The sequence below is a fragment of the Pholis gunnellus genome (genome assembly GCF_910591455.1).
Source record: "Pholis gunnellus genome assembly, chromosome: 8".
Taxonomy (NCBI): Eukaryota; Metazoa; Chordata; class Actinopteri; order Perciformes; family Pholidae; genus Pholis; species Pholis gunnellus.
In genome coordinates, this window is record NC_136534.1 from 14,545,246 (window position 1) to 14,567,474 (window position 22,229).

At 41.3% G+C, this 22,229-nt stretch overlaps 4 protein-coding genes across 4 annotated transcripts; all 4 read left to right on the top strand.

Annotated features, from left to right (window-relative positions):
- Positions 1–254: 254 nt before the first annotated feature.
- hoxa11b (homeobox A11b) lies at positions 255–2,240 on the top strand (the record flags this gene model as incomplete). The annotated part of the gene is given in 3 exon segments (XM_079163866.1): positions 255–267; positions 270–995; positions 1,936–2,240. Coding segments are annotated over 3 exon segments (972 nt in total). The 3' UTR covers positions 2,169–2,240.
- A 4,066-nt stretch (positions 2,241–6,306) lies between these two features.
- Positions 6,307–8,317, top strand: hoxa10b (homeobox A10b; the record flags this gene model as incomplete). Its single annotated transcript, XM_079163968.1, has 2 exons — positions 6,307–7,075; positions 8,043–8,317. 2 exons carry the CDS (start codon positions 6,307–6,309, stop codon positions 8,315–8,317), a joined length of 1,044 nt encoding a protein of 347 aa, XP_079020094.1.
- Positions 8,318–10,717: 2,400 nt separating this feature from the next.
- hoxa9b (homeobox A9b) lies at positions 10,718–11,958 on the top strand (the record flags this gene model as incomplete). The annotated part of the gene is made up of 2 exons (XM_079164835.1): positions 10,718–11,234; positions 11,720–11,958. The coding sequence occupies 2 exons, from the start codon at positions 10,718–10,720 to the stop codon at positions 11,956–11,958; spliced, it is 756 nt and encodes a 251-aa protein (XP_079020961.1).
- Positions 11,959–17,862: 5,904 nt separating this feature from the next.
- hoxa2b (homeobox A2b) lies at positions 17,863–19,367 on the top strand (the record flags this gene model as incomplete). Its single annotated transcript, XM_079165295.1, has 2 exons — positions 17,863–18,208; positions 18,688–19,367. The coding sequence occupies 2 exons, from the start codon at positions 17,863–17,865 to the stop codon at positions 19,365–19,367; spliced, it is 1,026 nt and encodes a 341-aa protein (XP_079021421.1).
- Between the last annotated feature and the right edge of the window lie 2,862 nt (positions 19,368–22,229).

Genomic DNA, 22,229 nt, shown 5'->3' on the forward strand with positions numbered 1-22,229 from the left:
AATGCGGTAATTTAACGATAGCAGTCCACTGCATAAGTCGCAGAAGCTCTACAATGAAAAATAAACCGCATTTCAAATGATTTTCAAAATAGCCCAAATTGTGCAAGATTGAGCCAAATTCCCTCTCAGCATTTTCCTTTCCCATACTGCCAAAGGTCTACTTCATAAACTCTTTGACTCATATAGCCTACACATTGAGGCGTAGGCTAGCTGTCATTTTGTGCCAGTGGTCACATGGCTTTTGGCCCTCAGGAATGGATAGAGATGGATCCCCACGTCAGCTTGTACGTCTAAGGATTTCTGCTCCACCAGTCTGCCTCAAAGTGACTGGAGCGCAGTGCAGCGGAGGAACTATGCGAGGACTATTATAGGACGTTTACAACAGCAGAATATGGATTTTGATGAGCGGATTTCTGGCTCTAATATGTATTTACCGAGCTGCACTTACTACGTCTCCGGAGCAGACTTTTCAGGTCTCCCACATTATTTAACCCAGAGCCAGTCCTCTTGCCCCATGACATACCCCTACCAGTCCTCAGCCCTGCCACAGGTCCCGTCCGTGAGAGAGGTGGCTTTCAGAGACTATGGGATTGATACGTCCAGTAAATGGCACCACAGCAGGGGGAGCCTGTCACACTGCTACCCTGAGGACATCGTGCATAGAGACGGCTGGACGAGCCAGACCTCGCGGGGGGGAGAGATCCTGGTGAAAGGCAGCTCTAGCGGCAGTCGCTCCAGCTCTTCCAACCCGACTCCCGGATTCTATGGTAGCGTTGGCAGGAACGGCGTCCTGCCGCAGGCGTTTGACCAGTTCTTCGACACTGCCTACGGGAGCGCAGAGGGCAGCACAACGCCGACAGCACAAGCAGTAGACTCGGACAGACACGCCGCCAAAACAAGCCCCGCTGCGGCTCATCCATGCTCGGACATGGCGGAGAGCTGCAGCCCCAAGTCGTCCTCCGGCCACAGCGAGGAGAAACAGAGCAAGAGCAGCAGTGAGTATAGCCCTGCTGAATACGAGAAGGGGGAAAATGTAACGCGTTGCTCTTAAAGCTTTTTATATGCTGTTTTATAAGCACGTAAGGTTTATGGAGGGGCTGCAGATTTACCCTATAACAAAACTATGGTATAAACGACAAGATCACGTGCTTGGGATTGAAATTGGCCGTGAAGACTTTGGCGTTAAGCTTGTCTTCCAAGATTTCAAACAAGATCTCCACTTTTTTTCTGCACAAGTGCATTTAAATATCCGTGTATGGTTGTCCTGTAAACTTCATTTATATGGCAAATAATATTTATAAAATACTATTGCAATAAGACCATTTTGGATATCTTATACCTCCAATCTTTCTGTCCATGTGATTATAATTTTTTTGTAACGTTATTTATATTTCTGGTTTATAATATGATTTATTCTGGGTCGACTAAAGTGGCTCCTGGGGCATTTTAATGCGACTTTGGTGCAGATTAAGGCTTAAACCCTGCTCCCTATTCAAAGATAAATATTTACAAATTCAAAGGATTTGTGAGGATTTCATTCCACAACTGCTGTTCATGGAATTTGCCCTCACTAACACTAAAACAACAACAGCTCTTTACGCACAGTGAAATCAAAAGCGGACAATACAAGCAGACCAGATACACGATACTCATGACTGTTTGGTTTAGGCCCACGCGCTCACTCTTAAAAGCCAGCCGGTGTGGTTTTACAGATTTCAGTTTTCACAACTTCCGACATGCAGTCCCTTTATGTCCGACATGTCCAGTCTTTGTTTACAAATCTCGGTCATGTTGGCCTGAGAGGAGGGAAACACTTGAACTCCAAAGCTATTGTAGACCACCACCAGAATCAGCAAATGGATACAAGATTACATGTTGTTGTAGTGTCTATATCTCATGTGGTGACCTTTGCCGTTTTATTTATTTATCTCCCAGGTGGCCAGAGGACGCGCAAAAAGAGATGCCCATATTCAAAGTATCAGATCAGAGAACTGGAGAGGGAATTCTTTTTCAGCGTTTACATCAACAAAGAGAAGCGTATGCAGCTCTCACGGATGCTCAATCTGACAGATCGCCAGGTCAAAATCTGGTTTCAGAACAGGAGGATGAAGGAAAAGAAACTGAACAGAGACCGTTTACAGTACTACACCACGAACCCCCTGCTATAAACACTGAACAAAGACTGTCACTGACATGCAGCCATTCAGCCAGTCACCAAGACACTTCTACATATTTTACAGGATGGCGAATTTTTTAATGTGCAGACTTCATATAGAATTCTATACTATTTATACACTATTTTGTCACTAAACACCGTTGACATTATTATTATTATTAATAATTAATAATAATGATAAATATTGCTGTTATTCTGCTTGCCTGACTAACCAACAGTTTCCCCAGGTTTAAAGCTATGTGGTTGCGTGTATGGTGTACTTACGCGGAAAGGCAGATGTGCCGGAATTCCTTCTGTATTATTTAATAATACACGGAGATTACTGTACTGCAATTTAAAACAAACAAACAAGCTATTTTTTCTTTCTTAAATTATATAGAATCTAAATTGTTTCCCTGTATTTACACGCAACTTTTATGGCCAGATATCTTGACACCAAACTACTGTTTGTGTATTTTCTTTCTTTCTTGTAATATTTTAACTTTATTGTACAAATACAACTCCGGTGACTAAACCTATTTTGTGTGTTTTTGAATCACTAACAGATCCCAATGACCCGGTCAATGTTGCATAGTTAGAAAGTGAGTTAAATTATAATTTGGTATACCAATTCATCCATTTCATGCATTTCAAGTGTGAGGATCAGGGATATTTAACATCTGCGCTTTGTTGAGCCGTAAAGTTGGATTATTCCCGAACTTCATCCAAAAGGCAAACCGCTGATAAAAGAGCAAAACCCCCAAATGAAACATAATCCTATATTTTATTTTAGATGCCAGCACGTGCACCGTATCAGATGCATGATAGGTCTGGTGATTTTTATTCCCTCATGGCTGGAAATGGGATCCGCTGCAGTTATTGTTTGATATCCATTACAAAGGGTTCATTCATTTCCGGGGCGATGAGGAAAGGCTGCTTTCTGACCTAACATGCCTGTTAGACTTACTCACACAATCTTGACACTTGTTTGAATGCAAAGATGTAACAGGCCGCGTTATTCCAAAGAATATGAATGTATTTGTGTGATTATACTCTCATCAAAGTAGTTACTGAAATACTTTATTCATTTCATCCACTGACTGACCCATAAGGAAGTGACACTAGAGAAAATCACTGTTACAAGCATCCCTATCTGTATGGTCATTCATTTATCATCTGGAGCACTTTAATCCAAATATCCTACATGCTATGAATTTAGACCATGAAGATTTATGTTAACCTGCAAGGGAGGGTCAAATGAAGCCCGCGCACATAAAGAGATGGGTAAAAATTGGCTTTAGGTGGCTTTGTGTCCACCACCAGGCCCCTGAAAACAACTTGAATGGCCCACCATAAGCTAATAAGGGCCCTGATGCCTTCCTTATACTGTGCATCCTGTGGGGCTCCCAGGAATTCCGCTTTGATTGCTGCACATCCTCCCAGTTGCTCCAGTAACTTGGCCATAAAACGCGGATTCGTCTGGAGCATTTGGAGTGTAGTGCAATAAAGCGTCTGAGACCAAGGTTATTAACTGTGACTAAGGGGCTGAAAACAACGGCCGGGACCATTGAAAGCTTGTGTTCACGGACCTTTCCGGCGTCATTTGTTTCCGCATCGTCCCGCAGTAGGATTGTTCTGCGTTTGTGTTGTGTTGCATTGTGTGCCGTGCCGTCTTCGTCCACTGGGTGGCGCTCCTCAGATCAATGTCATTGCCGTGAATTGAGATATAAAAGAAGTTTGACTCGCTACTCGGCTGCTTTGAAATATGTCACCACCGCAGGATTTCATTGTTAAGGTAGGCACCGAAATGTCAACACGGGGTTTCCTAATGTGATTCAAAGAAGATTTTTCTATTTTGTCCCATCTACATCTGAAAACTGTAGACGCCGTTTTATCATTATAGGGGCAGATGTTATGATGTCATGACAGCAAAATCACCGGAAGTAAATTGAGCATGTTTATCTCTTTGAGCAAATTTAATGCAGGTTCTCAGATTGCAGTTTTCCAGATGTTATAGGCCTGGAGTGACTAATGTGCACTGAAAAATAAGATTACTAGGGCCTATTCCAAACATGTTGTTGCTCACTAACTTTTACAATCCTGAAACAGTTTAAAACGTACTTCATTTGATAAAATGTACATTGGATTTGTGTTGTTTAGTTATGCAAACGTGAAAATATTGTCCCAGACCCTTTGTTCACTTTTAAGGTCCAGCTTGTTAAAACGTGTGTCCTATGTGTGTGTGTGTGTGTGTGTGCAACGTTTCCTCATTCGTATATCTTTCGAAAAGTTCATTTGTGTGTGTCGTTGTGCATGCGCGCATAGACAGACACCAACAGAGAGACATTTTGACATAAAACAGTCAGTATGGGATTTTTATTAAATGTCTAACATTTTTTTTTACTTTTAATTTAATGAATTAAAAAAAATGTTTTATGGGAGTGATAATATAAGAGCATATCACCCACAGCGCACACTGAAACATCGCAGGAAATAATCTAGAAGGGTTCATGATTATTATCATTCATTGCAGCCAGACATGCTGCAGGTTTGACGCCATATGAAATGGCTGTACATAAACTGTAGATTTCTAGACTGTATGGCTCCAGACTTATAGGAAAATGGTGGTAGCCGATGGTGTAGCTATTTCACCCAGTTTTGGAGACATCTTTAGGCTGATCTAAATCTGTTGGCGTTGTTAACTCCTAATCCTAAATTGAAGGTCTTTTCCTCGGCGGTGTTGATGTATTTCTAAATTTGTATTGTTTTTTAAATATTGCAGCAGTCCAGGCTAGCGATTTGTGTTCAGTCGTTGTCAACAAATATCCACTTAATTCACATTTGTATTCACTTGCACGGCAACTTCACAACCACAGCCTATAACAAAATGATCCATGTTTGATAATTGATCCTGTTTATTTGAAATGAAAACTAAATGTATATCTTATAAGATTAGACCCATTTAAATTACAGTACTGTCTTAAATTGTCTTGATTTTTTTGTTTTGCTTTCTGGTTGTTTTTTATTGGATGGCTTTATTTTTCTCATTACTTCCAACTCTGGCCTGTTTGTTTCAAACATTTCATAAAGGACGAAAACTAGAGAGAGAAACGATAAAGATCTGTGCATTAAAAAAAACCTTTAAGGGCATATTGGGCGTTTTATGCATGGGTGTAATGGGTATTAAGAGTTGATTTTAAATAAACTTAAAATACAAATATGGGGATTTTGTGAAGGCCTAGGAATAAGTCTGTGTGTTTCTTCCTATGATATGTTTACATACGTGGAGAAACGTCCAAATGGTTCTTTAGGAGATGGCCTAATAGCAAGATAAACGAGCTCTTATGTCATCTCTATTGTAACAAACTACATTTCTTTCAGTCCTGCCAATATTAAGTGATCGTTAAGAAAAAGGTAGCTACAGGGCATTGTTCCGCTGTGGCGCTTACTTCAGCGTCCCTGCGTGTCACCTTTTATAAATGCTCAACAGAGCCTTTGCAGTAAATGGTGTCTGGGCGCAATCATTGCATTTGCACCCAAAACATTCACACCACAATCACACAAGCTCGAGGGCTTTAAAGGAAGTGACTTTGCACTGGTTCGACTGGCAAGGTGTCGAGATGAAACACTGTCTGCACTACTTTTGGACATTCCATGAGGAATTTTAAACACAGTCCAATAATAGTCATCAGAGCAGCACCAGAAGGGTTAAGAGTCCCACGACCAAAGAGTCACACGGGACCTTTTGGATCTTTCATGCACCCTATGCTTCTCAGAGGCACCTCTAGAACCCTTCATTTTTACAGTGCTGTAAAACTGGCCATAAAGCTATGCATTTTGTACATGATTATAGGGACAGCATTCAACAGCCGAGTTGTCATATAAGGGTTGTTCACACAGGCAGCTCTGGGCTTATAGGTGGGGTACGAGGCTCAAAATGTGAGATTCGAAAGAGATTTTACCTAAAACCCTCTGATGCACCACTTCCCCTCCAGTTTTCTCTTCACTTAGCCTAAAACAAAATATACGACGCAGCGGAGCAGCCTAGCCGGACTGGGAGGAGTCTGAAGCCGCCTGGTGTTTTAATTGGCTGCAGGCTACAGTGAGAAGCGTGAGTATCAGTAATTATTCAGCAATGTTTTGCACAAGAAATGTCAGCCAGAAAGGGCTATCTTCATCCTCCGTCAAATTATACCACAACGATGACATGCCCCAACAACCAAGCTGGGAATTCGTTTTTCGTGGACTCTCTAATAAACGTGAGAACCGACAGCGGTTCATATTACCAAAGTAACGGGGTGTATTTGCCACCGGCGTCGGAATATACATATGGACTCTCCGGTGGCTCCTGTTTCCCGGGGATCGGTAAGCGCAACGAGCCAAGCACCCAGAGCGTGATCCCGTCTTCTGCTCCATATGTTCAAGGGATGGAAACGTGGCTGGAAGCGTCGAGATCCTGCCGGGTGGATCAGCCCAGCGGCCAGCATATGGCTCAGTGTTCATTCTCACCGAATATAAAAGAGGAGAGCGCTTATTGCCTGTATGAGTCTGACAAATGTCCAAAAGGAGCCACGGTGGATGACATTTCCTACTCGACTGCATCATGCCCGGTTGCCGGCAGCACTTTGCCAGTCCCCGGCTACTTCCGCCTGTCTCAGACATACGCGTCCTCCAGGCTTTACCATGATGTCCAGCCAAACGTGAATCACTTTACTCTGCAACGACCTGCCCGCTTGGACAGCCAGCCCTCCCAGACTGCCTCTGCTGAGCCGGAGCGGAGGGAGAGCCACGAGGAGGCGCCTGTCCCAGCGCCCTGCGCACCGGCCAGAGAGGAGGACAGCCGCCTCTCATCGGAGAGTTCATCCTCCCCTGAGCCCGCTGAGACATGCAGTGTGGAGTGTCCAGAGAAGCCAGTCAAAGGTAAGGATTTAACATGCATTGTAGAAAATGTAGAAAAATAGCAGACGGCATAAAAGGGCATGCGAATAGAATTCTTGGGCTTCTATTGTTCTATTTCAACCAATGATTTCTAACCACAAATGAACGCGAGGGCATACGGCATACGTGCTTTTTGTCTATTCGTGTTTTAAGATTTAGTTCAACAGCCAGCCACTCACAGGTGTACGTTTAACGGCTATCTGACGGTTTATCGGGCATGAGGCGAAATTGAACGTGACTTAACCAATCAGAGCCGAGGAGCAGAGCTATTGTGCTTTGTCAGCTGTGTTTAGATAACAAATATGTTGCTATAGCCGTGCTTTATTAGAATGCTATTCAAACTGTCCATGTGGATTTGTTTTAACAAGCAACTATTACGTTTTGATGATCAAAAAGCACTTTAATTATTCTTGTTTTTAGGGTTTTAATAATATTTCATTTAAAGCAAGTGCTCTTCATTTGTCCTTTGCAGGATTCTAATGTAAATTGTCCCATCTTCACAGGCACAGACCTTGCTATTATTTCAGTAGACTGTGCAGGCCTGCATGTTTTATGTCTTGATAATGGTGCAGTTAGCTACACGCTGCTTAACGGGGCAAATAGTTTCTGGTAAAATCTGAATTTCAGCTGTGGAATATCCACATAGACATGGTGCTGTGCGTAAATCAAATAGAACAGTAATCAATCTTAATACGGGGTTTTATCCTATATGATTGTGTAGGTGTCACTTCAAACAGAAGAATTTATATATCAAACCGTATCTTCAGTAGTTTACAGTAAAACACAGTTGTATTAATTGAAATATGTCTGGTTTTCTAAATTTTGGATTTTGAATGGTATTAGTCAATTTTTTCGAATAAAGTTATGAGTATTCCCTTCAGGTACGACGTGTGCGGTTGTTTTTTTTGTCACACCTGTTGCCTAATAAATTCTTTAATTTTTATTGTAGGGGATGGAAAAATTGAAAGTACGGCCAACTGGCTCACAGCTAAGAGTGGCCGAAAGAAGCGCTGCCCCTACACCAAGTACCAGACTCTGGAGCTGGAGAAGGAGTTTCTCTTCAACATGTACTTGACTAGAGAGCGTCGTCTGGAGATCAGCCGCAGTGTGCACCTCACTGACAGGCAAGTCAAAATCTGGTTCCAAAACAGGAGGATGAAACTGAAAAAAATGAGCCGAGAGAATAGGATCCGAGAGCTCTCCGGCAACTTCAGTTTCTCATGAGACTGTCTGCGTCTTTGGCGCCCTCCTCCATCCATGGCAAGGGCGCCTGTGCAGAGCCCCCCAACTGTGAGAATGTCCATGGAAAATAGGACCCTACTGCTAAGTTATTGATTGTTGTTCTTTCATATTGTCACGTTTTATTTTGTCGTGAATATGTATTTATAAACAGCTACATTTGTAACGTTGATCCATTGTGTTAAAGATGTTCATAATGTGACCACAATGTTTCAGAGCTTCAGGCTTGTACATATTGTATAGTCACCCTGAGTGGACTTTGCATGCAGGACTAACCCTTGGGATACCTGTGTTACAGTTACATGTAGATCTTAATGTGACAGCTAAGGAGCCCAAGAGGTTTGAGGAATATTTGCACATTTTTTTCTGGTCAAAATAATAAAACCATCCCTGCAACTGCAGACTTCTTATTTCATTCAGATGGACAGACGGAGCTGCGTTTAAATCTTAAACCTGGCACAGGTACAGTGCACGGTGCTAATGCCGTTGTGTTTTTGGATTGGTCTGCTCTGTGCACTGTAAATATTATTACAGTAGTAGAGTGTGATGTTCTTCATAGTTAGGCCTGTAATATATAGCTGGCGGCTGTGCACACTTCGTTGTGTTTTGTCCTTGACATCAGACTTAAATGTAAACCTCACAATGACTGATGAAACAGTGTTCTTTTTTCATTATTACTGTTATTTCAAAATCATTTTTAATGATTGTGGGTCCTTGCTGCAAAAAATAAGTCAAACAGTAATTATTATTATTGTATATGTTTCTTAATTGATAAATTGCTTAATTTTAAAGTAACGGTAGCAACGCAACTGGACTACCTGGACTAAACAGTCCAAACATTTGAGAATTTCCGCTCTCATCAGGCCATGAACACAATTTGCCTGAGCATTGTCTTTTGCGCTTTCACAGATTACTAAAATACTTTCAGGTTAACCTGTTATACGAGAAATGACATCCTTTCCACACCTTGAAAACACAAAAACACAGATATTCCTGGAGAGGAGAGCGGGCTGTTGAGTGGTTTAGGTAGTCTCATGTTGTTGGGCTATTATATTTCTCCCACAACACGAAACTGCCTTGATTACCTCAGTAAAACTCGTCGCATCATGGAAACTGAATCACTATTAATTACTGGTCGATTTTATTAATAATTTGGCACAGACTGCTTCGAACCCATAAACATTATTATTCCAAAAAGTGCAATAAAGTGTTTTATTGTTGTGCGTAAAATGAGCTCTTAATATGATTTTTGTCTTGTGGGTTTTCATTATTGAACTACATTTTGATCTGAATTTTTCTGATTTAATCTTAGAGATACAATGTTTATACAATAATTTCTATCATTTTAAGACCACATCTGCAAAGTATGTTAAGCGTCTCTATGAGATCTAAACAGCCGGAAGTAAAGAAGCAGGCTGGGAAATGGGAGGATTAAGGCTTGTATATGTCCAGGAGAGGAGTAGAGGACAGACAAGGCCTCGGTTATGATCATTGCAGTCTGCCAGCAGCCTCGCCGTAGGAAATGCCGGATGCGTCTGCTTGCGCCAGAGAAAGGACACAAAGGCTGAGCTTTATTGGTGATATTTAGCTTAGACAGCCAGGCTGTAACCTTAAGAAAAACAACCCAATTGCCCGTGATAAAAGGACCGTTATATAGCACCCAAATAACCTCGCCCCACTTTCCGTTTTAGATTGCTTTCAAAGTAGACCACAAACCTGTAGACACAGCGAAGGCATCTTGGAAGCTGTTTTGGTATTTTAAACTCCTATAATGGTTTAAACACATTTCTGCTTGTTTTATTTAATTTCTAAAAGTCTTGAAAATGTGTTATACCATCACTAACAACAACCAGCAATGTCTTCCCAAATTAGGAAGATTATTAATGTAACCGTTACATGAATTTATGTATACAAATATATATATATATACATATATATAAATATATATAATTTTTTGAGAATAAATAATCTCATCAAGCTTATTTCACAAATGTAGGTTTTAAAGTCGCCCCCCCCCCCTCCTCCTTCGTATCACAACTATGTTCGATTACACCAACATAAGATCTATTGACAAAAGTCATAACGTTTATTGCTTATAAAACAAAATATTTCCCAATAAAAGCGCGGGATTTCCTATTAAAATATGGTGGGGAAAATGGTGGCCATTTAGTTGAGCAGCAGGCTGATTTATTATTTATTGTTCTGTCCCACGGTCACGTGTTTGGGGCGCCCTATCCAGTCTTGGGCAAGGTCCAACTTACTGGACGCATTGAGCCTAGCTGGTGCATGGAAGCGGTACATTTTATGCAATGAATCTGCTTTTTCTAAACATTGCAAGACAATAACGCATTATATGCATTTATTTTTCGCTTTTGCATTTTTGCAATGTCGATGTTGGGAACGAGTTATTACGTTGAATCGCCTCTTCTTTCCGAGCAGGAAGATATGGCACCGAGGTACTCGTCAGCTGCAGGGGTGGAGCAGGCAATGCTCACCGAATATGGTGGACAGGAATCGTTCCCTTTGCAGGCGAAATCTTCTATTTTTGGTGGATCTTGGAGTCCCATCTCGGCCCACCCTCCAAACACCGCCACTCCGACCTATATACATCACCATTACACGAGCGGGGACAGCGATGGCATGTTTACGCGCTCCTGGGCGTTGGATCCGGTCTCTGCGTCGCTGTGTTTGACGGGATTACCATCGACATCCATGCATTATGAGATAAAACCCGAACCTCTGATTGGGAGTTCTGAATGTACAACTTTGGAGACGCACACACCTCTTTTGTCTGACATTGAAAATGGAGCGTCCCTTGCGGAGATTCCCTGCGAAACCACATCCACGCCTAAAGCCATTGAAGAGAAACCGTCAGCCGAGGACAAGACGGAGATAGCTGCAAGTAAGAAAAATGTTTCCATTTTATTCCAGCCACATTGTGGAGTTATTTGCATTAATGCAAATTACATGAATGGCTTGAGGATATGGAGGGATTGTTTTGGGTGTCACAGGCTTGGTTTAGTGTAAAAATGTGTAGTTTATGCTCAACGAAATTTAATAGTCTAACGGCATCGTCACATGCATGATTTTCGGCATAAGGAAGAGATATTCCTCAAGGTGATTATCACCCTTTAAGGTATATTTGTACAATAATTTTAAAGGACTTGTTGACATTTCAAAAGTGAGGCATTTTGGCTATCTCCACTCCTCAAATTGATCAGTGCGTAGTGTAGATAAACTAAAAATAATTCTTATAGGGGTATATAATATTGACAGGAGATGCATGTCCTTCTCACACTGGAAAGCCATTAGACCAGTGCTGTTTTTGAGTCCCATTTTGAGGGCATTAACTCTCTTGTCTCATGGTTTTGATCCCCCTGTTTCCAGATAACCCATCGTCCAACTGGCTTCACGCAAAGCCCACCAGAAAAAAGCGTTGTCCATATACAAAGCATCAAATCCTCGAACTGGAAAAGGAGTTTCTGTTTAACATGTATCTCCCCCGGGATCGTAGATATGAAGTCGCGAGAGTCCTGAGTTTGACCGAGAGACAGGTGAAAATCTGGTTTCAGAACCGCAGGATGAAGATGAAGAAAGACAACAAAGACCATCGGAGACACAGTTAACTGGTTTTGGACTGATGGGGGATACGAGGGGGGAGGAGGGGCGGGAGAGAGAGAGAGAGGGTGAGAGGGAGAGAGGGAGAGAGGGAGAGAGGGAGAGAGGGGTCCGTCTTTAATATTCCTGACCTGTTACACATGTTGTAAAGTTTGTGTCGTTAAAAACAATGCTGGATGTTTTTTCCCTATATGGTATCAATGTTTCATGTTTGTGAGAGGACAAAGTGTCTCGTCAGAGTTTAGATGTTTTGGCGCACAGAACTAGTTAACTAATAGGCCATTTGTTATTTGCATGAAATTACCCTTGACAACCTGAATGTCTTTCAGCTACCTATTTTGCATTGTTTAAGTTATTATTTTGCAATGTAGTTGTTTTTTAACCATTAGGTTTTAATCCATTTGTGCACTTCAAATACCTCGTCGTTCCTGTTTCACCCAAAAATAAAGAGTAGTTTGTATAGTTCATGAGACAATTATGACTTATTCATTTGTAATTAGTTTGCTTATAATATTAAAACACATTGCGAATTTCTGAGACATTTTAGAAAAATATACACTATAGTTTAATACAATTACTTCATTAACAATGCACAGCTCTGTTCGCTTTACACATTTACAATCTTCTAAACAATTATAATCATCACTTTTGTCACTGAAAATGAATTGAACTACAAAACCTGTTTTTATTTCAGGATGTAAAAGATTTTTCTACGTCTTCTGGCTTGTAACCATTGAACTTAATGGCGCCAACAACCCTAAAAAACCACAGGAAAATAATCCCGAGGCCTGTCCAGATATTTTCCCTCAGACAGGTTTTTTTCAACCTCACTGGGATGAATTTACGTTTTAATAACAATATTCACATACCTCAATATTATGGAAATGAGATTAGTCTTCATTTGATTGTAACATGGCCAAAAACTTTAGATTTTGAAGGAGCATTTTGAGAGAACTGTATCACGAAACAAACGTAACCACACACAGCGATGCAACCATTTAAAATAGAAAGTCACAAGAGTGAGGTCAAATTAAAAAAAACAACGAAACACAGTTCAGTATTTAAAGATTATTTTGCACTTTCAAATGGTCTTAATCGCATGTGCAGTACTTTTTATGACATTTCCGGCCTCTGGACGCCCTACAAACTAGACTAGATGCCCTCCTGCAATAAACCACGATCACAGCCTCAACTGTTTACAAGGTGCGAAAATGGCAAAGCATGTAGGGGCTCCGTGACAGCAGTAAAGCAGCATTTCTAATGAGGCTCGGGCAAACAGTCAAATATGTGATATTGTTGTGAGATAGGCCTTAAGCGCCGGGGTAACACACACACACACACACACACACACACACACACACACTCACACACACACACACACACACACACACACACACACACACACACACACACACACACACACACACACACACACACACACAGATACATGTCCAGCCGCTGTTGTTATGTCCGGACTGCAGATGGGTCTGTCTTAAAACGTTTAATTACTTTACAACCGTCTACTAACAATTTGTCTGTCTCGTTGCAGAAACATCCATTTGTTGTTTTGTTGCAGCAGCAGAGCTCTCAGAACAACAGGCACCCACAAACACAACAATACGTTTCACACACTGAGATGTGTTTCAAATAAATTACACAATATACATCACTTTATTCGGTGAACAATTGTAAAATGGCACAGTTAAACGAAAGAAAAGGGACAGTCAACAGTGTTCTGATGTCGGTGTCAGAGCTCAGTGCTGCTGTGCTCTGACCGCCAGCAGGTGGAGGCAGCAGCTCGTCTGAAGAACAACTCTCTGGATGATGCGTTCACGGCACACCAAGAAACTACTCCCAATTTATTATCACAGGTGTGTTGCTTTCATAACCGTGCAGTTTCATTTTATGGTCATCTATGGCATGAATTGATCTTTACTTTTTTATTTTATTAAAATAGTAAATATATAAATACTCACACATCAGAGATTCAATTGATATTTAATTTTAAAAAGGCAAATATATAATTGTATGTCTATGGAATCAATAAACAGTAATTTGGTGTGAGCATAATGTAATCACTTCCCTTTTGTCCAGGAGTCGGACTGGACCTCACTGGAACCCAGCGATGAACTTGAGGTCCTAAAAGTGAGATAGCTATACCCTAAACCTCCTCTCTCTTCCCGGTTTCCCTCTGCACCCCCAACCCTCACCCTTTCCCCTCACCTCCCCCTCACCCCCAAAGGTCACCCACATGCAGCTCATTAAGTCTCTTATTCCTTTTTGGGAACACTGTAAATATAAGCATGATAAAATAGTGACCTTACACTATATACTAATGTGTATAACCCTTAGAAAGCTTCTGTAAAGTCTCTTCAGTCACTATTAGATGGCATTCCTCTCTGATCCCCCATGACTGTTTGGATGGATATCACCCATGCAAACGGACATTTGAGGAGCGATGCTGCAGGAAAACAGAAAGTTGCTTGGCTGCTGTTTGCGGTGACCTCTCACGACCCCTATACATCAGACCTCATGACACCGCTGGTGACAGAGGAGGCCACAAGTGAACTCTGGAGGAGAAGTTCAGGGGAGTAAAGTCACGTGCACATGTGAGTCTGTTTCACTTATCCTCACTACAGATAGTCTGTTGTTCTGGATGCAAGTGTTGCTTTTGTGATGTGTGTGTGTGTTTGTTTGTGTGTGTGTGTCATTACATAGGCCTTAACATGTTTGCAAATCATTTCTTGAAAATGACTGACCTCTGTATCGAGCCATGCTGAGAACACTTCAGATCAATGCAGTTCTCAAGTGAAAAAGACATTTTAAGCCTGGAGTTTGCTTTCTAAAGAGCTGCTTTATCAGCTATACTTCATATAATTAATTTTCCTGCATTGTTATTATTGTTGTCAACGTCACATGAATTTGAAGGATACTATTTCTTCCTAAAAACGTGTTCTTATCCATTTTTACCTTCACAGGGCAACTGCACAAGGAGACTTGAATCAATGGTGGTCTCTTAAAATGGTGTGTTTTATAAATTGTATTCCTTTTTTATAATCCCACCTTTTTTGATAATTTTGCCTTCTTTTGATTTCCTGGGAGGCAAACAAAGGGCCCACAATGACCATATCTGCGTTTTATGACGACATTTTCTGCACATGTCGACGTGCAAAACAGTTTGATTTGCGGCCCTTCCACGCGCCTCAAGTATCTGTCAAATCTTCTCATGAATCCAGGGGGCTCAATAAATAAAAATGGAATATGGAAATCCTTTCGTGAACACTGCTTTGTTTCCAGGACACACACACACACACACACACACACACACACACACACACACACACACACACACACACACACACACACACACAGAAGGACCATGAAGCTTAGTGCTATATATTATTTTTGCAATTCACACTTTTTAAGACGATTAGAATAATTTCAGCATAATATAAAAAGTAAAAAAAGACAAAACCTCGCTTATGCAGGATGTGTAATAAATGTATAATAAGCAATTACATTTGAATACATTTACCACATTTCACACTGAAAAACAAAACAGACGCACGTTTGGTAATTATGCAACTATATATGTATAGTCTGGGTATACATTAGCATCACACTCCCAATAAATGGAAATAATTCTACAACACAGTATAAGCTGTAAATTGTAATTGAAATATATATATATATATATATATATATATAAAAAAAAAGAACAGTGGTCGCAGGATCGGCCTGCTTGCTTCCCAGATGTCTCCTGTTGTCTCAGAACAGACGGGAAACGCGCCGCTCCTCCTCACAGCTCCAGACACTGTTTTCTGACTCCATCCGCTCAAAACAGGCAGCAAAGTGTAGCGTTGTGTCTGCACAGCTCCGAACAAAAACAGCAGACTCAAATCAAAAGGTGCGATACAACATGTTCAATGTTTTCAAGTCTGAGAACACAGGTTCTGTTGAATATTGTAGAGGTTGATTTATCTTTCAGAGGTCTCTTTGTTCTGTTTCTACACCTGTGGCCAGGTTTATACTATACAAAACATAAATTAAATGCACATCAAATAAAAATAAATAGTCAATTAATATGGTTATCTTATAGATATTATATTTAGATGTATATAATTTGCCGCAATACATTCTTAACAATGAACAACACACATTGAATTCGGATTAATTTAAAGGTAATTTAATTAATTAATTTCATTTCTCTGTTATCGTTCGTTTTCTAGCCTAATTTCTTCGGGAATATAAGGATATTAGTCGTTTACTAAATCTTTTCCATCCTGATATGTACAAATAAGTAAAAATACACATTTATATGAAGTATAAATCAAACATTTCAAGCAAACGTGGTCAAACTGAAGTATTCTTGAAACCGAACAGGCCAAAGAAAGACGTGTTCACATCTGACACGGAGTAAGGTATGAGACTGAATGGGATTTCTGCTGAATGCCAACACCCACTCACCTCAGCAAACAATCGATCCCATGTAAAAGCTTCTCCGTTCGTTTCTCTACCACTAACCAAGTCCTTTCCACTTCTCTGTGTTATTTTCTGTGCCAGTATAGTCCTTTCTGAAAACGAAAAGCGACAGAGTTTCGTCTTTAGATGGATTTCTGATTTATTAATAGCGAGTGGGCAAAAAGCTTTTGTGCGTAATGGCCGTGCGTCTCATCCGTGCTTCTCAAGAAATCCCCACATTTCTAAATTGAAAACTTCTCCTACAGCCTACCTAGAGAGTGGCTGTCCTCTTCCTGGCCATATATGATCTAAGGGAGTGTTAGATGGTTTAAATGTGTTCTTAGGGCAAGGAGCTGTCAGACCTTTTGGCGAGAAAGATTGATCACACACAGGCTACCAGGGCTCTTTGTTTAGAGCCTGAGCAATAAACAGCCATCACATCCCCACCTTTCCTCTGCCTCACACTACAGTGGCAAATCATTGCTACTTTCCGCTATGTTATAACCAATGATGCTGAGGGGTAAGGATGATGGCTTAGGTCAATATCATCCCTATAGGTGAAATAAAATAAATGAAATGGGATGTGGGACAGGGAGCTGTAAACTGTAAAATGGTGACAAATGCCTGTTAAATAACCCAACTGGCCTCTTACATTGACACCTTTTTTTTCAGGATTTTGCCTAAAAAGACTTCGATGAGAAAGTACAACATAATGTATTGGGAGTCTTGGATAGAGATCAAATTACACCAACATCTGACGAACTCAAAATCACATTGAAATCTATTAAAAGGTAATCGTTCTCTCTCTCTCTGTCTCTCAGTCTCTCTCTCCTGTGGTGTGGGTTGGGGGAGGGGTCGACATGTTGGATGTCTGGTGCAGCTTTTCTTCTCTAACAAAAACATTCAAAAAAAGTCTCAAGATTAACGCCTTGGCGCTGATAACGACTGTGGGCGTCGCAGCATTATGAGACACAAATGTGACTGATGAAATGATTTGTGCAGTGCCACGCTGCTACAAATAAATGTACAAGCACACACTCACAGACACACACGTGCGCGTGCCACAACTCATACGCGCGCATTCGTACGACAGACTGCGTGGACGCGCAAAGAATGCGCGGGGGGTGGTGGTGGGGGGGACAAACTGACCCCCAAAAATGTGTAAATAAAGCAACCCCTACCCCCGGAATGAGGCGTTACCCCTCCGACTTTCTCGATCAATCACAGGGGACAGTGGCTTCTTTTGATAAAATCCCCAAATTGTCATTGGGCAGATGCAAACATGTGACAAGCAGCAGGGTCTAATTCCAACTATGTCCTCATGAAAGCAATAGTTTATGGCGCTGAGGTCTCCATACGACCATATCGAGTTTGGTAGTTTATGACAATAAACTGCTTATTGAACTGAATTAATCTTAAAATCAGCGAGTTTTCAAGACAAGCAGGAGGAGATGAATTACGAATTTGGGAGAGAAAGTGGTTTTATCAACAGCCAGCCGTCGCTCGCAGAGTGCCTGACATCTCTCGCCAACCCTGTCGGTGATGCATTTCAAAGTTCATCAATCAAGAGCTCGGCGCTTTCACAGTCGACACTGATTCCTCCTCCTTTTGAGCAGACCATCCCCGGCCTGAGCCCGGGCATCCACCCACGCCACAGCCGCTCAAAGCATCCGCTGCAAGCTGCATCCTTGCCCCCGGAGTACCCGTGGATGAAGGAGAAGAAAAGCATCAAGAGAAATCAGACTACTGCTGCTGCGACCACGGCTGACTCCTCGCCACTCTACTTCTCCCCCCAAGGCAAGACATGATGATTAATAACCTCCATGCAAAAAGGCTCCTCGTTGTCTGAGGATTCTCCTCAGCAAGGAGCTGCATTCCGGGCCTTCTGCAACGTGGGCGTCCCTTTAAGCCAATATAGGATTTTGATTTAAGCATGCTTAATCTCATCAAGTAACGCACTGACTTGTGATCCAGTGTAAGAGTGTTAATGTTTGACAGTAATGGAGAGTGATAGATTATTCTTACACGGGCCAGCAGCTGGCATGTTCATTAATCTTCACCCTCCGTCCTGTCCTGTCCTCGCAGACCCATCATATTCTGCCTGGGGCCCATAAATCTTCCCAGTCCCGGTGCTTGCTTGCCACAAGTTTCACCCCATGGAGCTTGTTTTTCTCCCCACACGCACACATACACACACGCACACCCACGCATACATCCACAACTGCATGTGTTTAATGAGTCTGATTAAAAATATAATCTTTGGTTTATTTCTTTAGGTTCACCAGAGGTGCCAGAAGTTCTTGGAGGGGCATCCCGGAGATTGAGGACCGCGTACACCAACACCCAACTTCTGGAGCTGGAGAAAGAGTTTCATTTTAACAAATACCTGTGCAGACCGAGGCGAGTGGAAATAGCTTCTCTGCTGGATTTAACTGAGAAGCAGGTGAAAGTGTGGTTTCAGAACAGGAGGATGAAGCACAAGAGGCAGACCCACTGCAAGGAGAACCGGGACAGTGAGGGGAAATACACGTGTCTGGACGACGGGCCGGAGGACGAGTTTGAGCAGGCGGTGGACAGCAGCGCAGCTGGGACGCTCCTGGAGAGGGAGAGCTATTTCCACCAAAATACCTTAACTTCACAACAGTGTCAGAACGGCCACAATGAGGAGAACCAAAGCCCGGCGGTTACGCCTTTGAACAGCAATGAGAAAAATCTGAAACATTTTCCTAACCCGGCACCCACTGTTCCTATCTGCGTGTCAACAATAGGCCCGGACAATGATCATTCCCCGGGCCTGGACGTTTCTTTGCAGGATTTCCACGTTTTCTCATCCTCCTCCTCTTTCTCACCAAGTTGGTCAGATTCGGCACAAAGTCCCCTGTCTTTATCATCCGAAACGTTTGACCTTTTCTCAGAAACATTCACAACAATCGACCTGCAAAACTTGAGCTACTGAAATATTTTAACATGTTTTATTTTAAATCAGACACTTGTGTGCAGCTTTTGTAATCAGTTTTAGCGATAATAGATCTCATAAATAAGGTAAGTTAAAGCAAAAGCAACACAGCTATTTAGCCTATGGGTAGTTTATTCCATTAGGCTGCGAGAGGAGAGTTTATTTTTATATGGATTCGACTATAACGGAGCAGAACATTTTTCTTGAAATAAAACTTTGCATTGATTGGAAACAGCAGCGCTATTGTCTTATTTCACCGTGAGAAAGTTTGGAAATCTCATTGATTTTAGGCCTTTAAAATAAAACATTAATATATAAAAATATCGGCCAGAGGAGAAATGAATTATGTTCATGCATAATTCATAATGCTGAATGTAGTTTCTCACAGTATTCAAATAAGGATACTATAAACTGTTTAATTTAAAAGCCACAGGATATTTTCTGAATTATAGTCTACGTTCATATGTTCTTGTGAAGAAACTGTTGATTTTATAATCTCAAACTTCCCCAAACAAATAGCCAAATATATGCAGTGAGCACAGAGCACTATGGGATACAAATAAAATGCAAGTAAAACAAATTAAAAATGGTATTTGCAGCCCAGTTTTAGTTTTTTAATCGTTGTTTATTTTCATAGATTTAGTTGAAATCGTTTTCAACGTGACCATGCTTCTGGTATACAAACCTCAGTGATTTATCGGATCAGAAATAAAGCAGATTCATTGCCCCCTCATGTTGAAACCCAGAAAAAGAACATTTGCAGTGAGAGTTGCCTGCTATGGAGTCCCAGGCCAAAAGCTGTGACTTTTCTTGGATCTCTAATTAAATTTTATTGCCTATAAAACTCACAGCACTGATGGTGCTTGTTTATAGCCTGATCCGCAGTATACTACAATACTTTTGAAATTTAGAATCACGTTTTATACGCCATTATGTTTTTTCAAAACTTTTTATGATTTCAAAATGTTTACGGTTAATTCAATAATTCAATAATACTTTTTTTTTTTTCCTAAATTGGGTTAACATTTTGATTGATATTGTTCTGTACTTGTAACACAGCAGCAGAACAGATAGGTAAATAGCTAAATTCATTTATAGTATTTTTGTTTTAATGAAGATTAATATGGAGCAAATTGATTCCGTCCATGCAGCTAAAGGAATCCCTCACACCGACCAGTTGAGCCTCGGCTCGATGAAGCGCAGAGAAGCCACAAAGTCACAGCCGTGGTCGCTGTTTTTTAATAGCATGCTGATATTAAATCTTTAGGTGAAATGGTCGATGAAAAGCCAGAGATTGAACCAGGAATCACAAGATTAACAATCACGCTGATCAATTACTCTGACCAGAGTCTGCAGGCAACGTGATTCATTTATAGGCTCCGCATCTCAGGATTGTGCGGTTATACTTAGAGCCTCACAGCAATGATAAAAAAAAGGGGAGGCGAGGTGGTGAACTAATATTCCTACTGAGATATGGTACTAAATGATGGCGAATTGTGAACCTCTTGAAAATAGCTCGGAAAACTCTAAAAGGCCCAGGAGGCAGAGAGAGAGAAAGTCAGATTTGGTTTTGATGCTGCTGAGCTCATTTTAAATAGTATGTTCACACTGTGTCAACATGTCAGTGTCTACAGAGTTTACAGGCTAGATTAACCACAAATACATGCTCATTGTTTTGAAAAAGGGCAGTCCACTTATTCTTTAGCGCACTCTATAGTCTCTTTTAATGAGCACGAAATAAAACGGATACATCATGCTTTTTTCCACATTCACTGATTTCACCATTACAAATGATTGCATAGTTAATCATCACATTCATGAATTTAATTATCTAATTTCTTTATCATGTACGGTTACATGAAAGAGTTTGGTGACATTGAGAAGCTTGGTCATCCAGTAAATCATAAACATGTAATGAAAGGAGTGAAAGGAAAGGAACCAATCACAAGGAGGAGATGAAGCTTTATGGGAAATAGGAAACAACACTGTGCCAGCAGATCCCTCCCTCCAAACCCCCCCCCCCCCCCCCCCCCCCACACACACACACACACAGGTCGAAGGTCAAGCTGGCTCTCCTTTCCTCTCCAAGCTGGGAGGAACTACTGCCAGGTCAGAAGGGGGTCAGGTTTTGAATGACCTCAGAGGATTTGTGGCTCATAAAGAATGTACCGGTTACTCAGATACCTCCGAACAGGAAGTCAGTGTGTGTGGAAAAACAATAATATTCATGCAGAATATGATCTTAGCTGTGGAATGCAATCATACATCGCCAATCAGACTAAGACAGGGCTGGTGCTCCTTTTCTCAGGATGATTCTGAATTAACATCCATCACATTTTACGCTCAATCAAAGATATGAAGAGAAAGTGTGTAGAAAAAAGCATCACTGTTTTTCTGTATGAACTATCTTTGGATTTAAATCATCAAACCAACTTTTCCTCTCTGACAAAGAGAGACAGCTGACAGACAAATAAAAATGGATGTTGTGTGGATGTTAAGTCTTTTCCAAAGCTGGACTGAAGCTGGAGTAAATAAAGTGTCTCATGAGGAAGAGTCTGTGTGTCTGGCAGCACCGTCAAACTCCATCTACCACCTGCAGCAAAAGTAAAAGCTAAAGCTTTTCATACAGCCCCTCCAGAGCTGCACTGACATGTCTGTCTCATTTCTCCACAACAACAGGCTATACAGTTCAAAGGCTCAGTCTTTAAACCTGGATTGGGTGATTCTTCCTGTCAAAAGATGACTAGTGAATGACTGACACCTTTAAAAACAATATGATGACCGGCTGCTTCACTGAAGGCACAGGCATGAGGCACGGGTTTCCCTTTGTATAATTAGTGAGTTGTTATTTTATTTTACTTG